This window comes from Monopterus albus, unplaced genomic scaffold (assembly GCF_001952655.1).
Source record: "Monopterus albus unplaced genomic scaffold, M_albus_1.0 scaffold18.1, whole genome shotgun sequence".
Classification (NCBI taxonomy): Eukaryota; Metazoa; Chordata; class Actinopteri; order Synbranchiformes; family Synbranchidae; genus Monopterus; species Monopterus albus.
Window position 1 is genome coordinate 782,352 of NW_018127898.1, and position 16,615 is coordinate 798,966.

The window sequence follows — 16,615 nt, forward strand, 5'->3', positions numbered from 1 at the left end:
GTTTTATCCATATTCAGAGATAGAATATTACTATCACACCATTTCTTTATCTTCTCAAGTTCCTGTGAAACCCGTCCAGAGAGTTGCTGTAGGTTTTCACCCGATGCCCATATGGTAGTGTCATCAGCAAACAAAACCACTTTCACTAAATCAGAAACCTTGCATATATCATTAATGCATAATATAAATAATTTAGGTCCCAAAACAGAACCCTGAGGCACTCCACATACAATATCCAGCTCACTCGATTGGTATTCACCCAACTTCACAAATTGACGCCTCTGTGTCAAATAACTACTAATCCAATTCAGAGCCACTCCTCTGATCCCATATTTTTCTAACTTGTCCATTAATAATTCATGATTGATTGTGTCAAATGCCTTTTTTAGGTCAATAAATATTCCTATCGTGTATTTCTTCTCATCCATAGCACTTGTAATGTCCTCCATCAGGTCGGTAATGGCCAAAGATGTCAATCGGTTCGACCTAAAACCATACTGACAATCAGAGAGGATTTTATGTTTATCAATAAATGTATCTAATCTGTTATTAAAGAGTTTTTCGAAAATTGTGACAACAGAGAAACCGGTCTATAATTTGTGAAGTTGTGCTTATCACCAGATTTATACAGTGGAATAACCTTTGCTATTTTCATATTATTAGGGAACTGACCAAGTCGAAACGACATGTTAAAAATATGGGTTAATGGTTTGCATATCTCCTCAATTACCCATTTAACAGTTATCATAGTGATACCATCACTATCACAAGTTAAGAACATTATGGTGCACAAACATAACCTTTACACACAACAATAATGGGATTTACCAGAAAACATGCACCTTTGATCTACTTGTACTAGTATTCATTTTACTGTTCTGTGCTTTACCAAGAAGACAATTAGAAAAAAAAACCTAAATGCTTTTAAGCAAGATTTTAAAGAAATGTGCTTTTTTTATAATCCATTTTGTGTCATATAGATCATGGTGTACCATAAGAACAAAGACAAAAACTACTGATCAAATTTCAGGCTTTTCCCCTACTATGATCCATAATGACATCACAGAGATTGGAGACACTTAAATGTATGTGATGTGTGCTATGCATACTGCTATACTGCAGTACAAAGGCAATTATCTAGGCATTTGGTCAAAACTGAGTTAAGACTGGAAATGGATTCCGTTTCAGAGAAAATAGAGTGTTAAATTTGCAGTAACTACAAAATCCAGGCAAAAACCAATCTTGTCCAGATCACTGCAAGCCAGCACTTCTCACACACAACTAACCACCTACCAAAAGGAGTTAAAATGACACTATGATTTGGTACATTGATAGTAAAATTAGGACAGAAACGCAAATTCACACAAAAAAATTGTATTAAAACAACAACAAAATATGAACGACTAGTTTGGCACATGACAGCGTTATTATTGCCAGTTAGCCAGCATTTAGCTAGCTAGGTAGCTGCTAGCGAATTACACACAGACAGACAAATGTCCTAGCCTACCTGCTTCCTTAAAGCAGTATTCACTCTGACAACCTCGTGATAATCCGACTGATAATCCTGTCCGTGCTTCTTGACTGGGACATACCTCCATATTATTAGACAGCTAATATCATCTCAATAACAGCTGAATAACAGCAGTGAGCCAGCAAAAAGTTTATATTTCATTGAGGTTCATCTTTCTGAGGGCAGATAGCACAAATAGGCAACTCTGAAGTTCTAAGAATAATACTTGTAAATGAGCCCACATGTTTGAATAACATATAGAGAGAACATATTTAGAGAATAGATAGTACACTTTGCTTTTGCAATACCTATAATTGTTTAAGGCCATACAAAGGAAACATGCAGTATCTGCATTTTTTGGCCTCATAAGTGAGATCAGTGGTCATGGTTTTTATAAATGAAAATATCTGCCTAAGAAATTACATCAATGCATTATGGACAGTCCAAAAACTAAACATGTTTTCCCAGTTTCACTGTTTGCATAGTTATTGCACTTCGCCTTTGTAAAGTAATATATTGCTGCTACATATGTATATATATTCATTCAATTATTCATCCATTCACTGTGAATTTAGATGAACTGAACTCTACAATTTTAAACATTAGACTGAATGCCTCAGGGCATATGAACCAACACGTACAATCAGTATGAACAAACAGAATTTGCATAACGATAATAACTTTTTTTCAGGCCACTTAGGGACAGCTGAAACAAGTGAGTTCAATCACCACGTGCTTAAGGCAAACTTGCTAGCAAACAGTTGGCTATTTGTACACCCAGCAGTTATAAAGGACCATTGTCATTCACTTTTGGCCATTTGATGAATCTAAGTCCAATATTTACACATTTGTATGTTGGTTTTTGTTGTTCACCAAATCCCGAGGGAAATGTTACTTTTAGCAGCTGGGCTGTTAAGCTTTTGTACTGCAAACAACTGCCAGCTACAGTGAAAAATAATGTGATGAGGGCATGGACAGATTATGAGACAATGGTTCCCTGGGTGCAGACATGTAAAAAAAAGACCCCACCCCTCTACTGCTCATTTCTTGTGCCATTGCAAGAACCCCAGACCAAAAAAGACCCAAAATTATGTTATACATTTCTTGAGACCATGTATTTGCAGTCATACATTATTTTTGTAGTATTTCTGTGACCCATTGTGGTTGTTTTTCATCTGATTTGTGCCTCATTGTAGTTTTGAGTCTCTTTGCAGTCACTCTGCATCTATTTGTTGTTGTTTTGCATGTCTTTGTAGTAGGTTTGTGTCTCTTTGTGGTTGTTTTGTGTGTTTTTCAAGTCATTTGAGTGACTTTTCAACAAGAAATATTAACAGTCAGTTCAAACTGAAGCTCTGGCCCAGGGGCCCTCTAAGCTCTTGGGCCATTTGTTAAACCTCATCCAGTCTTCCCTTTAAAACATTAAAAATAAAGTTACATGAAATTCTGTACTCACTTGCTGCTCAAGGCCACCAGATAGGACCAGAAGACAAGAAAATAAAGCTCTGTGTCAGACAAAGATGTGATATAGTCTACATCACTGTCTTTGGGGATTGCCATGGGTGTAGAGGAATAGATCTCCTACTTTCCACAAAATCCTATCTCTGTCAGTTGCTATGAGTTATGAAAGGATATTATGACCAAACTTACCTTTCATCCAACAATTTTTACAAGGTAAACAAAATGAATGTAAACGTCTTCTGGTTTCAAATGTTTGTTTCACACAAAAACCAGCAACATCTCAGTTAAATCTTAATAATATGAAACCTACTTGAGACATTTAGAACTAATCTTTGAATTTTATTATTACAAGGATAATGTTAAAATTGTTAAGTTATTTATACAGTATATTTGGTTGTTTTGCATTTAAAACATCAAAGCCTTTACTGAGTGGGGTCTAAGACTCGTGTAAAGACAGGAATAGCAAACCATTTTTACGTAAACTATACTCTTCTTCTTGAGAAAGCAGTGTCACCACCACAAGGCCCATTTAGTAGTTGTTCTGGAGTTTTAAATGATATTAATGATCTACATTAACAGATGGAGTTTACCATTTTGTGGAGTTGTAAATGTTACAATTAAAATTTTTACACATTAACTTGTTAATATTGACTTGTAAGCTGGGGTTCACAGTGTTAAAAATTTAAGAAGATCAAGTCCATTTAAATTGTAAAATTATATCATGGCTAAAATGTGTTCCTGCTGTTATCGTACTGTCCAGTAGATGGCATATGAAGACCTCAACATGATCTGTGGAAATGACTGGAACACTGGTTTTGTCAGAACACCAAGAGAGACACGACTCTTACTGTAGATGATGTTCAGTCTCGATGCAGCATGAGACTAAACGTTCAAATATGTGGAGGGCAGAGGACAGCTTTTGGCACCAAGGGAAATACAGATAGGTGACAAATTACAGAAAAACCCAACATAAAGTGTCTCAGTAACAGCTTCAGTGCACCTTGGCATTGACTCTACAAGTCTCTGGACTCTACTGGAGGGATGAGCATCATTCTTACAGAAGATATTCCCTCATTTGGTATTTTAACACGTCGTTCCGAAATGTCCCAGAGATGTCCAACTGGGTTGAGATCTATTGAATGTGAAGGCCACAGCATATGATTCACCATTTTCATACTCATCAAACCATTCACTGACCCCTTGTGTCCTGCGGATGGGGGTACTGTCTTCCTGGAAGAGACCATGCATTTACAGTATGCAGGTTCTTCCTTTTATTTGCCACCCATCTGTACATGCTGTTACTTAGAGTTATCCTGAATGTTTGAACTAAAAATATGCATAAGGGGAGAGAAGTTAATCATACTTACCTCTAGGAGACTAGAAATATAAATATGAATCTGTGCGTTTCTACTGTATGAAATGTATTTGTTTGATATTAGCAGCATTGTTCTGGTTCTGACTCATCTTATCTTTAAAGCTAAGGATGGTTAAGGCTGGTTAATATTTGGATGGGGAACCACTTGGTTTGCACAAACCAGTGCACTCTTTGTCTAGTTGCAAGGATAGGAACACAAAAACCTCAGCCAAATCACATGTGGGTTGTAGTGATTCCCAAAAGTGGTGAGCAGTCAAAAAGTGAAGAAGGCAATTACAAATAAATCTATAAATATGAACAGGGTTTGTGTGTCCACTTCAGTCTGACATAATGGAAAATTCCAAAGGCCAGAGTTGCTGTTTAAGGAAAGCGTTACCCCATATTTACACAAATATGATTTTCTCAGACTTTCCACTAGACCACAGGGATAACTGTGGCAAGGACTCCTTGTTCTGTCTAGAACCATGACTGTTTGCCTCCAGACAATGTGCATGTGTGTGTCTCATATTAACCTATTCTGCACATATCACTGAATAGAATTCACCCAGTGGCTGCTTATAGTCTCCACTCTAAACAAAATCATCAAAGAACATCATGCATTTACTTGTTATCACACACGCAAAAATCAAGTGATGCTTCTTGTTAATAATAAAACCCCTAATGGGTCTCTGACCTGGAGCAGGATTGGCTGATTGCTTCTGTTGCTAGGTTACGGCTCCATAGTATGCTTCAGCAATGCTGATAGTTGAATTGCATTAAGGAAAATGAAAAAGATGAAAAAATGCTATATAACCCTATTTAATAATGGTACTCTATGGTGTAACCATAAATCATTTACAAAATATTCACAACATGATGTAGCCAGTTGACAATACATTTATTTCAATTATATATCTTCAAATAAAAAGTTTATACTCAGAGCGCAGGGTTCAAATGCAGTCTGTAAAGCAATCTATTACATAAGACATACAGTAATTTCAATACTAACTTCATTTACATATCTAAGAATCTGCAAACTAACAAGGATATGAACCAAGAATAAAGATTATATACAAAATTTACAACAGAACACCTTATCATATAACCCATCAGACATGGTCTAAAATGACCAATAACTTCTCCATGACCATACCACATACAAATACATTACAACTTACTTTCATTTCTTAAAAATGTTTGCATTTCTCAATCACAAATGGGTGATTTTCATAAAGATTTCCCATATGGTGTATTGAAAATAGCTTATGTCATTTTTAACAGGGCATTGTATGTTAGACATTTCTATTGCTATATAATATAGTGATTTAAGAGGTTTCTCAGTGTATGGAAAGTGCATTTTACACTTGTAGCATGAATGTAGAGTAAGAAATCAAAGTTAATGAGTATTTGTACAGGCCCCCCCCGGCTGGACAAGAGTATAGGCAACTTTCTTGTTAGCTCTGTGAGCTAGGATAGGAGGACAAGTCTAGTGAGGACCAACAGGCTCTCTGTTTCTTTTTGGTCTTCAGAGCAATACTGTCTCTGACAAACTCCAGGAGGGGGAGGTGATGACTTGGTAATTTGATGTCAACTTGAAGAACCCAAGGAAGAACATACTGTAGTATATATTTAAATTTCTATTTATTTATTTTAGTATTCCTGGAAGCAACTGGAGAAGAGAGCAATTTCAGTTCAGGAGCCTCCACCTCATGCTGTGCCTCCATTCTTTTACTGATATTTTTTCAAGTCTGCTCTCTCACAGCATCAAACTTGCCATATTGCCCACAACAACTATCCAGCATGCAGAGGCCAGTGTACTTTATGTGGCAGACCTGGCACGTATGGTGAGCAGGCAGGTTCCCCAAAGCAGATACAGTAAGCTGAAAGTGATCTGAACTCAAGGGTCAATGCGGAAAGCTAAAAGTTTGTCAGAGTGTTGGTTGTTCAGGGTGCGCAGGTCTGGCAGACGTAGCAGCAACTTGGGGAAAAGTGTGCTATCATCTGGGCGGCGACTGGTGATGAGAGAGCGCAGAGCTTTTATTAGATTTTCCTGCAGCTGCTCCACTGCTCCCACCTCCACTATACCTGAGCGGTCTGAAGAAAGGGAGGAAAAAGTGGTGTTAGATATGAGTAAATGTGCCTGTGTACTGTACATGCTCATGTGCATATGTATGTCTTACCGGCTGACACGAGCACGACAGCCATAAAAAGAGCCATCTCATCTGGCTCCAGACCCAAAGACCCTAGCTTCTCACTGAAGTCAAACATGGCGTCCAATAAGGAGCCCATGCCAAGAGCCCTCAGTGATGCCAATGAGTACGTCTGCCTGTTCAGGAAGGTCACAGTTCTCTCCTTGGGGTCAAACAATGAGCAGAATCTCACCATCAGAACCTGTGAACAGAACGAGATCAGGTCAATATCAGAATCAAATCACAACATCAAGGGAAAAGGAAGGAAGCTAAATATAGACTTCCAAAGCCAACAGACAAATTGTATTTAAATGGGCGTACCTGGAAAGTGCCAGACTTGAGCAGCATGACCTGATCATGCTGGCTAAGAGTCTGGAAGCCTGGGATGCTCTTTGCAAACTCCACTACTTCCTTAACAGCAGGGGTGAAGCAGTGGGAGAACGACTCCCACACCTTCTGACTGGAATGACTGGCTGGAGCCACAGGACATGAGTTGAGTGGACATGCCTGCAGGAGACAGAGAGAAGAGGATAAGAGAAGCATTAGGGATTTTTATTCACATTAAATTGATAGATATTCACATCCTCAAAAATAAAACACCAAGTCTCACCAGAACTTTGGTGCCTCCATTTAGCTTCCAGGGGCAGGGGTTTTGGTTCTGGGTGTCGCTGTTCTGACTGGCTGGATAGGACTGAGACGATAGGCTCCCACTGATGGGGCACTGGGCACCAGCGGAGAAGCTGTACTTGGTGTTGTCAATGTTAATGTTAGTGAAGTTTTCGTTGTTACTGGGAGCAACAGGGCAGTTCGTAGGGATGCCGTAGCTTGATGTCAGGTTTTCCTGCTCACCCTGAACTGTGTTCGGTGTTTGGGTTCTTGTGCTAGGCAAGGTGGGTTCCTTTACTGAGTTGCTCTGGAGAGAGGAAGTGCCGACGTTGTTGTTGCCAGCAGCCATCTTAAGTGGCTTCTCATCACCGTTCATTAAGCTGCGGTAAGACTGCGATATGGAAACTTCATTCGTCTGGTTCTGTGGGCTACATGGGCCATCAGGAGGAGGTGACACCTCCATCTCTATGGAAGCTGAGTCGTTGAGACTGTTCATATAACTCTGCATCTCATCCAGTAGCCTCTGCTTCTCCCGCTTGGGAATACGGCCAAAACGCACAGCTGAGAAACCAGAAGTGAGCTGTTAGCATTTACAGTCATCAAGCATGGGTATCACTGCCAGCTTCTTACTGGCAGCACTTTAATTAATACATTCAGCAGCAGGAACACAGACAGCAACTGTTAAAAGATAAAATACAATCTACAAAACCAACACTCAGTTCTTGCTCCAATATGAATTCAACATCTGACACTAACTGTAATTTCTGCATGGATTTCTAATCCCAAAACCTCTCTTCTATCTCCATCACAGCTGTTTCACCACAATACAGATGTTAAAGCCTTCATCTCCACCTCCACCTCCACCTTCCTCATCCTCCTCTCCAGTCTTTGCAGTCTTCCCTTCCCCCCTTTTTTCAATACCACACCTACACTGACAGCCCTATTTATAGTATGCTCTATGCTACACCACCTCCCCCTCCTCTCGATCCCCTTCTTTCAGTTGAGCACTCGTTCTCTCTTTTCCCATTAAAGTAGGTCACTGGGGTAGCAGCAATGAGCGTGATGTCATTGGTAAAATGACAGAGCGGGTGAGTGGTGGAAAGGTCAAAAACACAAGATAGAAGAGGTAAATAGACCAAGAGTCAAAGGTGAAAAAACTGGATGATCAAAGATTCATTTGTGAGCAGGTATGCTGTCACAGTGGGGTGTATAACATTATTACTGTGGGCTTGGGTAGAACCAATAATCAACATTACATTTACTGTTTCAATTTAAGTTGTGTGCCTGTACAGAAAATGGAATTTTCCCTGTTTTGAACTTGTGAATTAGCAGATGATTTTTCATTCCCAAAGTCTAGCTTTTTTGGGGGGTCAACTAAAAAGTGTTTGCTCCAGAAAACCATGATTTATTATCACCTAGTTTAGCCATATCTCAAGAGATTAGACTCCTGTGAAACACAGCAGAAGCGTAGGTTAGCTGTAGAATTATTAGTTTAATTTCAAGTCGAACACTGTTTTATGATTAACAGCTTAGAATAACATTATATATGGAATGATAGTAAATATCAGTGTTGAAAATTAGCAGGTACGGTTGTATGTCTTGGGGAACACAAGGTAATTAACAACTTTGTGCCCCAGTTCCACAAATAAACTATAAGTCACAGTTTCTCCATGACTGATGACAACTGGGACTCTCGAGCTCCTCTTGCCATAAATCAGACGACAGGGAGAGGAGAGAGGGGTGCAGAAGGGAACAAAAGACAAGGGGAGGAGAATGTAGAGGAAACAAATATGAAGAGAAAAGGATGTTTTTTGATTAGGGGCGACACCAGCTCAAAAATTTCAACAGTGGAATAATCTTTTTGTTAAACAACAGGAATAGATTTTGACTTTTTATTAACATTTTCTGCTTCTCAGTGTAAGCCTGCATTACATTTAGCAATTAATCTTCTTCTTTACACTGAGAAACAAAAAAGAAGAAACAGTTTTAGTTGCCATACGTCTGATTTTCTTTGAGAACATGAACACAGTCTCTCACCATCTCTAGACATGCCCACGGAGAGACACTTCTTAAAGCGGCAATGCTGGCACCGGTTTCGGTTCATGCGCATGATGAGACAGTTTTCATTCTTTACACACATCTTGTAGTGAATGTTCTGCTGAATGCTGCGTCTGAAGAAGCCCTGCAGGAGGCACAAGAAGAATAAAGACTTGAAGGCATATCTCCTGTGTCAGTGTGTGCACCTATTGAAAAGAAAGACATGACATAACGCTGTCTTTGTTCAGTCTCACCTTGCAGCCCTCGCAGGCGTGCACACCATAATGAAACCCAGATGCGATGTCCCCACACACCTTACACAGAAGCACCATACCTCCAGTCTCTACGAAAGAAGCATACATCCATCATCAAAGACAGAAAAACAATGACAAAGTGCAGAGAGGTAAACAGAGGAGAACAGGATGGAGGGCAGCAAGTTGTACTTACTGGTGAATGTGCCAGTGAAGCCACAAGATCTTTTGGCCACCGTGGGATGATTGTAGTTTGCCGATGATACTGTTGTAACTTGGGCGACTTTATCATTGTTTACTTCAGGAAACTGGAAGACCATTTTTGGGGAAGGAGTTCCTCCCCCTTGTTCCTTTCTCTGCTTCAGGACCCCAATCTCCTGGAAGGAGACACCCTCAGGGGATGAAGGCTGTGAGTGGGAGGAGGGCGACTGGGTCTGGTATCCACTTGAAGGGCTGCCAGGGCTTGGGCTGGCACTGCCAGATGAGCCGGCATACAAGATAACACCACCTGGAAGAACAGAGAGTGGCGAGAATTCTGTTTACCGATCTTCATCTGGGTCCTTTTTCACACAGACAATGCAGATCGAGGTGCTTATGCGGCAGTTTCACCAACGCATACAAAACCCTGATCATGCTGGGACAATAGAAATTTGATCTGATGAATAATTTATAAAACAATGTCACAGCTAGATCAACAACAGCTCTGACCTGGATATTATGTGCAGACTCTTTTTGGTTTCTAGACTGTTAGATAATCAAAGAAAAAAAAAAGGCTTTTTCATGCCAATCACAAAACACTTGCACAACCTGCGTGTTGCTTTAACTGATTAATAATACTTTGGCATCTTGGAAGCACCCTGGAGAGTGTTTTTTGAATAAATTATACTAAATACACAGTTACAAGGCAAGATAAAAATCCTTGTTTGCTGAACCAACATCCATACACAGACTACACTTGTTTAAATAACACTGTTGCTAAAATGTTTGGTTTGATAAGGTAGACTGCATTTCTTTGATACAATAGCTTTTTATCTTATCAAAGCCATTGATATATCAAGATGTTATACAGACATTACAAACTCTATATGGAATAGGAAACTGAAATGATAGTGTTCTTTTGTTTCAGGATGTCACATCAAGTCGGAAATGTCCTATTACTCCTCAACACTACACCCATCCACCCGCCTTGTCAGCAGACAGTGTTCTTGCTTGAAGATGAAAGACTGCACCTCACGTGCAGGCTGAGCCAGCCAACTCTCTGGGTGCTCGCTCTCAACGCTGAGTCTTTTCTCCTCTACTCCCACACCCTCCCTTCTTCTCTATCCTTATCCCCTCCTGCCTCCCTTTCCCTCCCTCCTCTGGCTCTGGGTCTGCAGATCTATCTATCTGCCAGCCACCTGACCGGGAGCTCACATGGACTCTTGACACAGTTCCCGCCCGGCTCACAAGGCTCTTTACGCAGTCCCGTGTAGACAACAGCAGCAGTACAATAACAAGCGCTAGGATCACGTTTGGAACAGAGGAGGCTTTAGTGTTGTGACAACAGATGTAGGGGGAAGCAAGCAGGGCACAGACGCCTTAGGTCAATGCATTCTATAGAGCCTATGCAGAGAGTCACAGTCACGATGTTGCTGTATGGCAACTGTTTTGACATGTCAAAATGATTTGCTTAGGGGGTTTTAAGCAAACACAAAACTTAATAAACCTATATTTAAGGCTAATCCTACTCTCTGTATGCATAGGATTGTTATAATAAAACAAGAACCACCAACTAGTGCAGTATATAATTTATTGCAGAAATTAATTACTTTGAGAATTGATATATCTGTGATGATGCTCATATTCAGTTCACGCTGCTCCCCTTTTTGTTAGATCACTATGTCTAGTGTCCAATTAATACTTTAATAGAAATATGCAAAAACAGCATGCTTAAAATTCTCTGCTCCTTTCACTTTGCAACACTGGGCTCATATCATGATGATCATGACCGCACTTCGTGGGTGACTATCAGGCAGCTTTTTACTGTTGCACAGCATATATCAGATATCCTATTCTATCCTGCCAAACAAGTAAAAGATGGCTATTTGAACTGTAATGTCAGTGTTATCTGAAGTAGCATCACCACCCTTGAAGTGCTATTACTTACTACATTGTTATACTGTGTTGTTCTGTGTAAATTTCCTCTCAAGCACCTTGAATCATCTGAGAAAAGGCTTCCCTAGTCTCTCATGCTTCCTCTCCTTGAGAAAACACGTGTTGCATTTCTGTTTAGGCCCTTAAGTGCCTCCTTAATTCCACTGCTCACACGTGTCAACACAGCATATAAGGTGCTTTGGGCTTGACAGCTCATGTGTTTTGGCAGTTCCAGCATTAGACAGGTGTGTTTGTGTGAGAAAGAGAAAACATGTGCATCACCTGCAGAGCACAGGGATCACACTCCACCGTCATGTGAGCTCTGCACCCACTTTTTACACTAATAACAGTCACATTCTCTTGGAGCCAAATTTGACTGGGTGACAGAATGAGCTCTGGGGATCATTCCCACTGTCCCCAGGCAGAGGTTCCAACATGTGAGCTGTGGATGTACATACAGCCATTAGGAACTACAGAATACACAAAACACTTATCCACCCCTCCATATGCCAGTCCTCCCCTGGGCATACATGCACAGCAGTCAGTTTGTGTATACATGCTCATATCATGTCGCCTCATAAACTGGAAGAAGCAGGTTATACTTGATCCTTGGTTAGAAATACTATCTGGTATTTCAATCAAGCTTGATCTTTAATGCAAATTAGCTAGTTGTGTGATCATGTGTCAAGCTGATGACCACAAGGAATTTGGTTTCAGGAGTGGCATCGGAGCTCAATATTAACCTTATTGTTGCTGCTAGTATGAATTATACCTGTGACGCATTCATGTAAATAAATATTTTGCAAGTGATGCGTATCTTTTTCTATAATTAAAGACCTCAAGGCAACACGCGTGCTTTTAGGTCAGAAGGTAATTTATCTAAATGGTGGAGGTTACATTAGGAATGACCATTAAACAGCCATGGCGATTTCTTGACAGGTTTCTGAGCTATATTTAAAGTTTATTTGTTGAACTATTAATACACCCATATTCATCATAGTAATAATACAGTTAAATCTTCAATCAGTAAAGTTAAAGAAATGGTTGAATGCTTGTATGTGCGTCCCATAAGACACTAAATAGGACTCATAATGGTCAAGGTATTAACTGATGATTCAAGTACTTATTAATGACTTATTAATGCATTTATCTTCCTTTTGACATCTATAAAACCAGACAAACACAATTAGGGGGAAAGAAGCAGACAGCAGTTAGGCCTACAACTAATAACAGCACCTGATGTTGGTAAACATCAGTACACTCAGTGGAAAATCCTATTTATTCTCAGTGGAGCTGAAAAACATCGGCTCGCCTCTAGCTTTTTTTCTAACCATTTAGAACCTGTTTTGTCATTCACCCCTTTCACTCTAATGTTACATTTGTGTGAATAGGCCACTCGTTTTGAACATCCCCACAGCACTCAAAATGTTCATTTCAACAAAAACATGGAAGAGTAAATGGTAAACGTGGATCACAGAACAATACATCATCATTCAGTGCTGCAGAAAAATATTATTAAATTATATCCCACAATCACCAAAATAGACAAACAAAATCACACTGAACCACAGATTCAACATCTTTATTATGTTATTTTGTTTGTTTTTAATGTCACTGATTTATGTATGGACAATAAAATCAAACAAAGAAGGCTTATTTTGTGAATACCACCCACTGCTCAAATAATAGGCAACCGGGTCATTGTTAGCATTCAAAGTACTATTGTTGCAGTATTCCACTGACATAAATGGTTAGTGGTTTTTGTATGCGCAGTAAAAGGAGCTGCTTGACCTTGCCACCAAAAACCAAGATTTAATGCAGCCAAATGTAGGTTAATATGTCCTTCCAGACACCAAATATGAATATCTCACGTGTTTAATGGGTCACTGTATCTTCTAATGAACATTTAAAACCAGGTAAAATAACCAGGATCGAGTAAGATGCTGCTAAACCTCTATGACCCACTGACCAAGCTCTCGGTAAAGGAAGAGGAATCCCCGTGCGAGCTGAGCGCGAGCAGTGCGCGCGCGATGGAGAGGAACGACCGCGAGCGGCGAGGTGCCTGGGAATCATGCGCGGCACGTGGATGCTGAAGCTGTATACACGTGCTCGAGGCAGGGCAGCTGTGTTTCAAAAATCAGGCGCATGGTTTCTAACATTATCACGACTGTTTCTACCCAGGGTGCGCTGGGGAGGGAGAGCAGGTGAAAAGGAATATTTATCTACATTTTCCATCTTTGCTCTGTATTATTAGCATATTATGTCTACTGTAAGGGTAGCACCGTTATTTTATTTCCTATCGGTATTTATGTGATTAATATTAGTAGTGACGTCATTGTACCTTATGATATACTTGTCTGGCAGCCTATGGCCGTTCGATTTTGAATCATTGGCCTATATTTTTGCTGTGACAGATTCCTATTAAGACCCGTCCAGGGTGTTCCCCACCTCTCGCCCAATGTCAGCTGGGATTGGCTCCCGCCCCCCCCCCCCCACCCCCCCCACCCCTTTAGTCCAAAGACATGCAGCTTAGGTTAATTGGTGACTCTAAATTGCCCATAGGAGTGTGTGTGGTTGTCTGTCTATAAGTGTCAGCCCTATGATGGACTGGCAAACTGTCCAGGGTGTACCCCGCCTCTTACCCAATGTCAGCTGGGATGGGCTCCAGCCCCCCCACCCACACCCACTCCAGCCTTTTCAGGATAAGCGGTATAGATAATGGATGGGTGGATGGATAGATATATTCCTATTAACATTAGCTTGTCCAGTCCACATCTGTTCAGTTCTTTAATGCTCTGACAAAAAAAAAAAACGACAAACTGTTCATATTATTGCACTGTAGCGTATATAAATATGTTACTAAGCCATAGAATTAGCGGGAAATTGTTTAAAATGGGTGGTGAGCGCTTGTTTTATGAGTAAGATAGTCTATGATCCCACTCCTCATTCATGTGCAGCTCCCTCCCACTACAACGAGCATGATTCAAATCCTGGCAGAACTGTGTGTTTACTCCAAGCACTGCCCTTAAAGTCTCGGCCAGTAGCCTACATGGGTGGAAACCTTGGCAGCGATTAAGCTGCTTGCTTTGACTCTGTGGGCGTGACTGTTCCCTGACCTATTCTGCTCACATGTGTTTGGGAAACAAATACGCCTCAGCCAAAGATTTAGTGGATTGCAACCAACTTGACCTAAATGAATCTCATGAGTCAACAAAGTAACTATTCACACTTTATAATTTCCTCTTTATGCCTCAGTTGCAACTAGTTCGCCCACGACTTAATGGAACTAGACGCACAATATGAAGCACCCATATAAAATCAGTATGTGGTTCACCTTATCTGACGAGAAATATGAGAATAAAGTCAATGGAGTTGGGCTATCTGCTCTGGCTAAAGAATGTGTCTGGTCGAGGGGCATTTAAAGTCCTGCTGCACGTGAGTTTGTTTACAAGTAGAGAATCGGAAGCCCGCCGCAAAAACTGACAAGAGAGAACTCCCCTCTCCGCGCACAGCTCACTCACTCTGTCTGCAGCCCATAAGCACTTGGCGATGGTACATGCTGGAAATTCTCCTCAAACTATAGCCTACATTATCCATGTGCGTGCAGGCGGGCACAGTCAGACATTAGGATGCAAACAATGCTTAATAGGTCCTATCCAAAAGGTTTAGTGCTGCAGCGACAGAGCTGTTTCATGTTCACACTTTTTCATAATATCCTGTGCACAGCATTTTAAACTAGCGTGCAGCTAAGCAAGATAACCAAAGCCATCAATGCATTTCTGCAATATGAGCTGCTCTATGTAGACACTGATTGATGCAACAACACACATAGACACATATTTTCTATAAAAGATTTAGCGTATTGATGTCAAGAGGTGATAGGGCATCTGTTCCCTTTATGCACCATTGCATGCCCCTTTCAAAAATAACTCCTCTTGGCACTGAAATAATTCTTCCGGTAATTTCAAGCAAAAGACGTAGACGACTTACCACCAGGGCTGTTTTCCATGTTTTCCAGTCGATGTGATGGTCTTCTGTTGTTCCGTGCTATAGAACTGTTGGCGTTTAAAGTCGGACTGACAATCTCTACTTGCCACTGAGGAATTTCGTTGGTATAGGTGAAAGAGTCATGAACTGCCAAGGCATAGAGAGTGTATCCCAAAGCTTCGACCAACAGGAACGCGCACAGGGCATTGGGAGTCTTGAGAAAACCCGGTCGGCAAAGACAAAATATTAGAATTGAAAAACAAAGAAACAAGAAAGAAATTAGATCGGATGTCTTAGTGATCCAGATAATTTCCAAGGTGAATAGATTCACAGGGCAGCTCGGTTCTCCGTCTGCACACCTTATGTTGCCAGGCTGTGGTAAGATATTACTGTATAGGGGTCCTCTAAATTACAGAGGTCCCGGAGCTTTCAGCTTCTTGCCATGTACAGTCACCATCAAAACATGACCAGAGTGGAAGTAGTTTAAACACTTCCTACTCATCATTAAGCAACACGCGTCCTAAAATAACCAGCACGTTTTCAGGTGCCTGAGAAATGTGACCAGTCTCTCTCTCTCTCTCTCTCTCTCTCTGTGTCCCTTTAGACGCCTGTTTGTTGATATGTATCAGGGCTCTCTCTCTCTCTCTCTCTCTCTCTCTGTCTCTCTCTCTCCCTCTCTGAGAACATCCCCTCCACCCCACCACGCCCCCACTGTTTTTACTCTTTCTCACTTTCTCATTGGACGAGAGCCGCTCGTGGAGACGGCACATTGGGTTCTTTCGACATTGGTATGCTGTTTAAAGCTCTGCAGCATGTGCGCATGGCATGTGAGCTCGCGCTGCCCTACTGACACACATTTTATGCTAATTGCTTGCCTGCGCCCGTGGGAAACAAGGAAGCAAGAGGTCTTACTCCTACTTCATCTCCCGACTTCTTACAGTCTTGTTGTTGAATAAGGACCGACTATAATGGGTTGAATTACAAGACAGCAATGCTCGATTACCAGCCTGGCAAAGTGACATTTGTCAGGCAAAGTGAGCCCCTTCATATAATTTGGAAACATAATTTGATTAATCACTGATTTGTTAGA

At 40.8% G+C, this 16,615-nt stretch overlaps 2 protein-coding genes across 2 annotated transcripts in view; both read right to left on the bottom strand.

Moving 5' to 3' along the window:
• The window catches only part of LOC109956231 (protein lifeguard 2-like), a 9,771-nt gene extending 6,607 nt beyond the window's left edge, over window positions 1–3,164 (bottom strand). The window contains 1 exon segment of the mRNA XM_020593190.1: window positions 3,158–3,164. Within this exon segment, the coding sequence (XP_020448846.1) occupies window positions 3,158–3,164 (7 nt within the window).
• A 2,045-nt stretch (window positions 3,165–5,209) lies between these two features.
• LOC109956233 (nuclear receptor subfamily 1 group D member 1-like) lies at window positions 5,210–16,116 on the bottom strand. Its single transcript, XM_020593191.1, has 8 exons — window positions 15,529–16,116; window positions 9,602–9,913; window positions 9,409–9,497; window positions 9,155–9,299; window positions 7,122–7,678; window positions 6,833–7,018; window positions 6,503–6,713; window positions 5,210–6,416 (listed from the first exon to the last, which is right to left on the bottom strand). Exons 1-8 carry the CDS (start codon window positions 15,545–15,547, stop codon window positions 6,220–6,222), a joined length of 1,716 nt encoding a protein of 571 aa, XP_020448847.1. The 5' UTR covers window positions 15,548–16,116; the 3' UTR covers window positions 5,210–6,219.
• Between the last annotated feature and the right edge of the window lie 499 nt (window positions 16,117–16,615).

Coding starts and splice junctions, on each gene's coding strand:
- LOC109956233 (XM_020593191.1), bottom strand. Junction 9,300..9,408: donor ACGCCTGCGAGGGCTGCAAG/GTGAGACTGAAC, acceptor TGCCTCCTGCAG/GGCTTCTTCAGACGCAGCAT. Junction 7,019..7,121: donor ATGGAGGCACCAAAGTTCTG/GTGAGACTTGGT, acceptor TGTCTCCTGCAG/GCATGTCCACTCAACTCATG.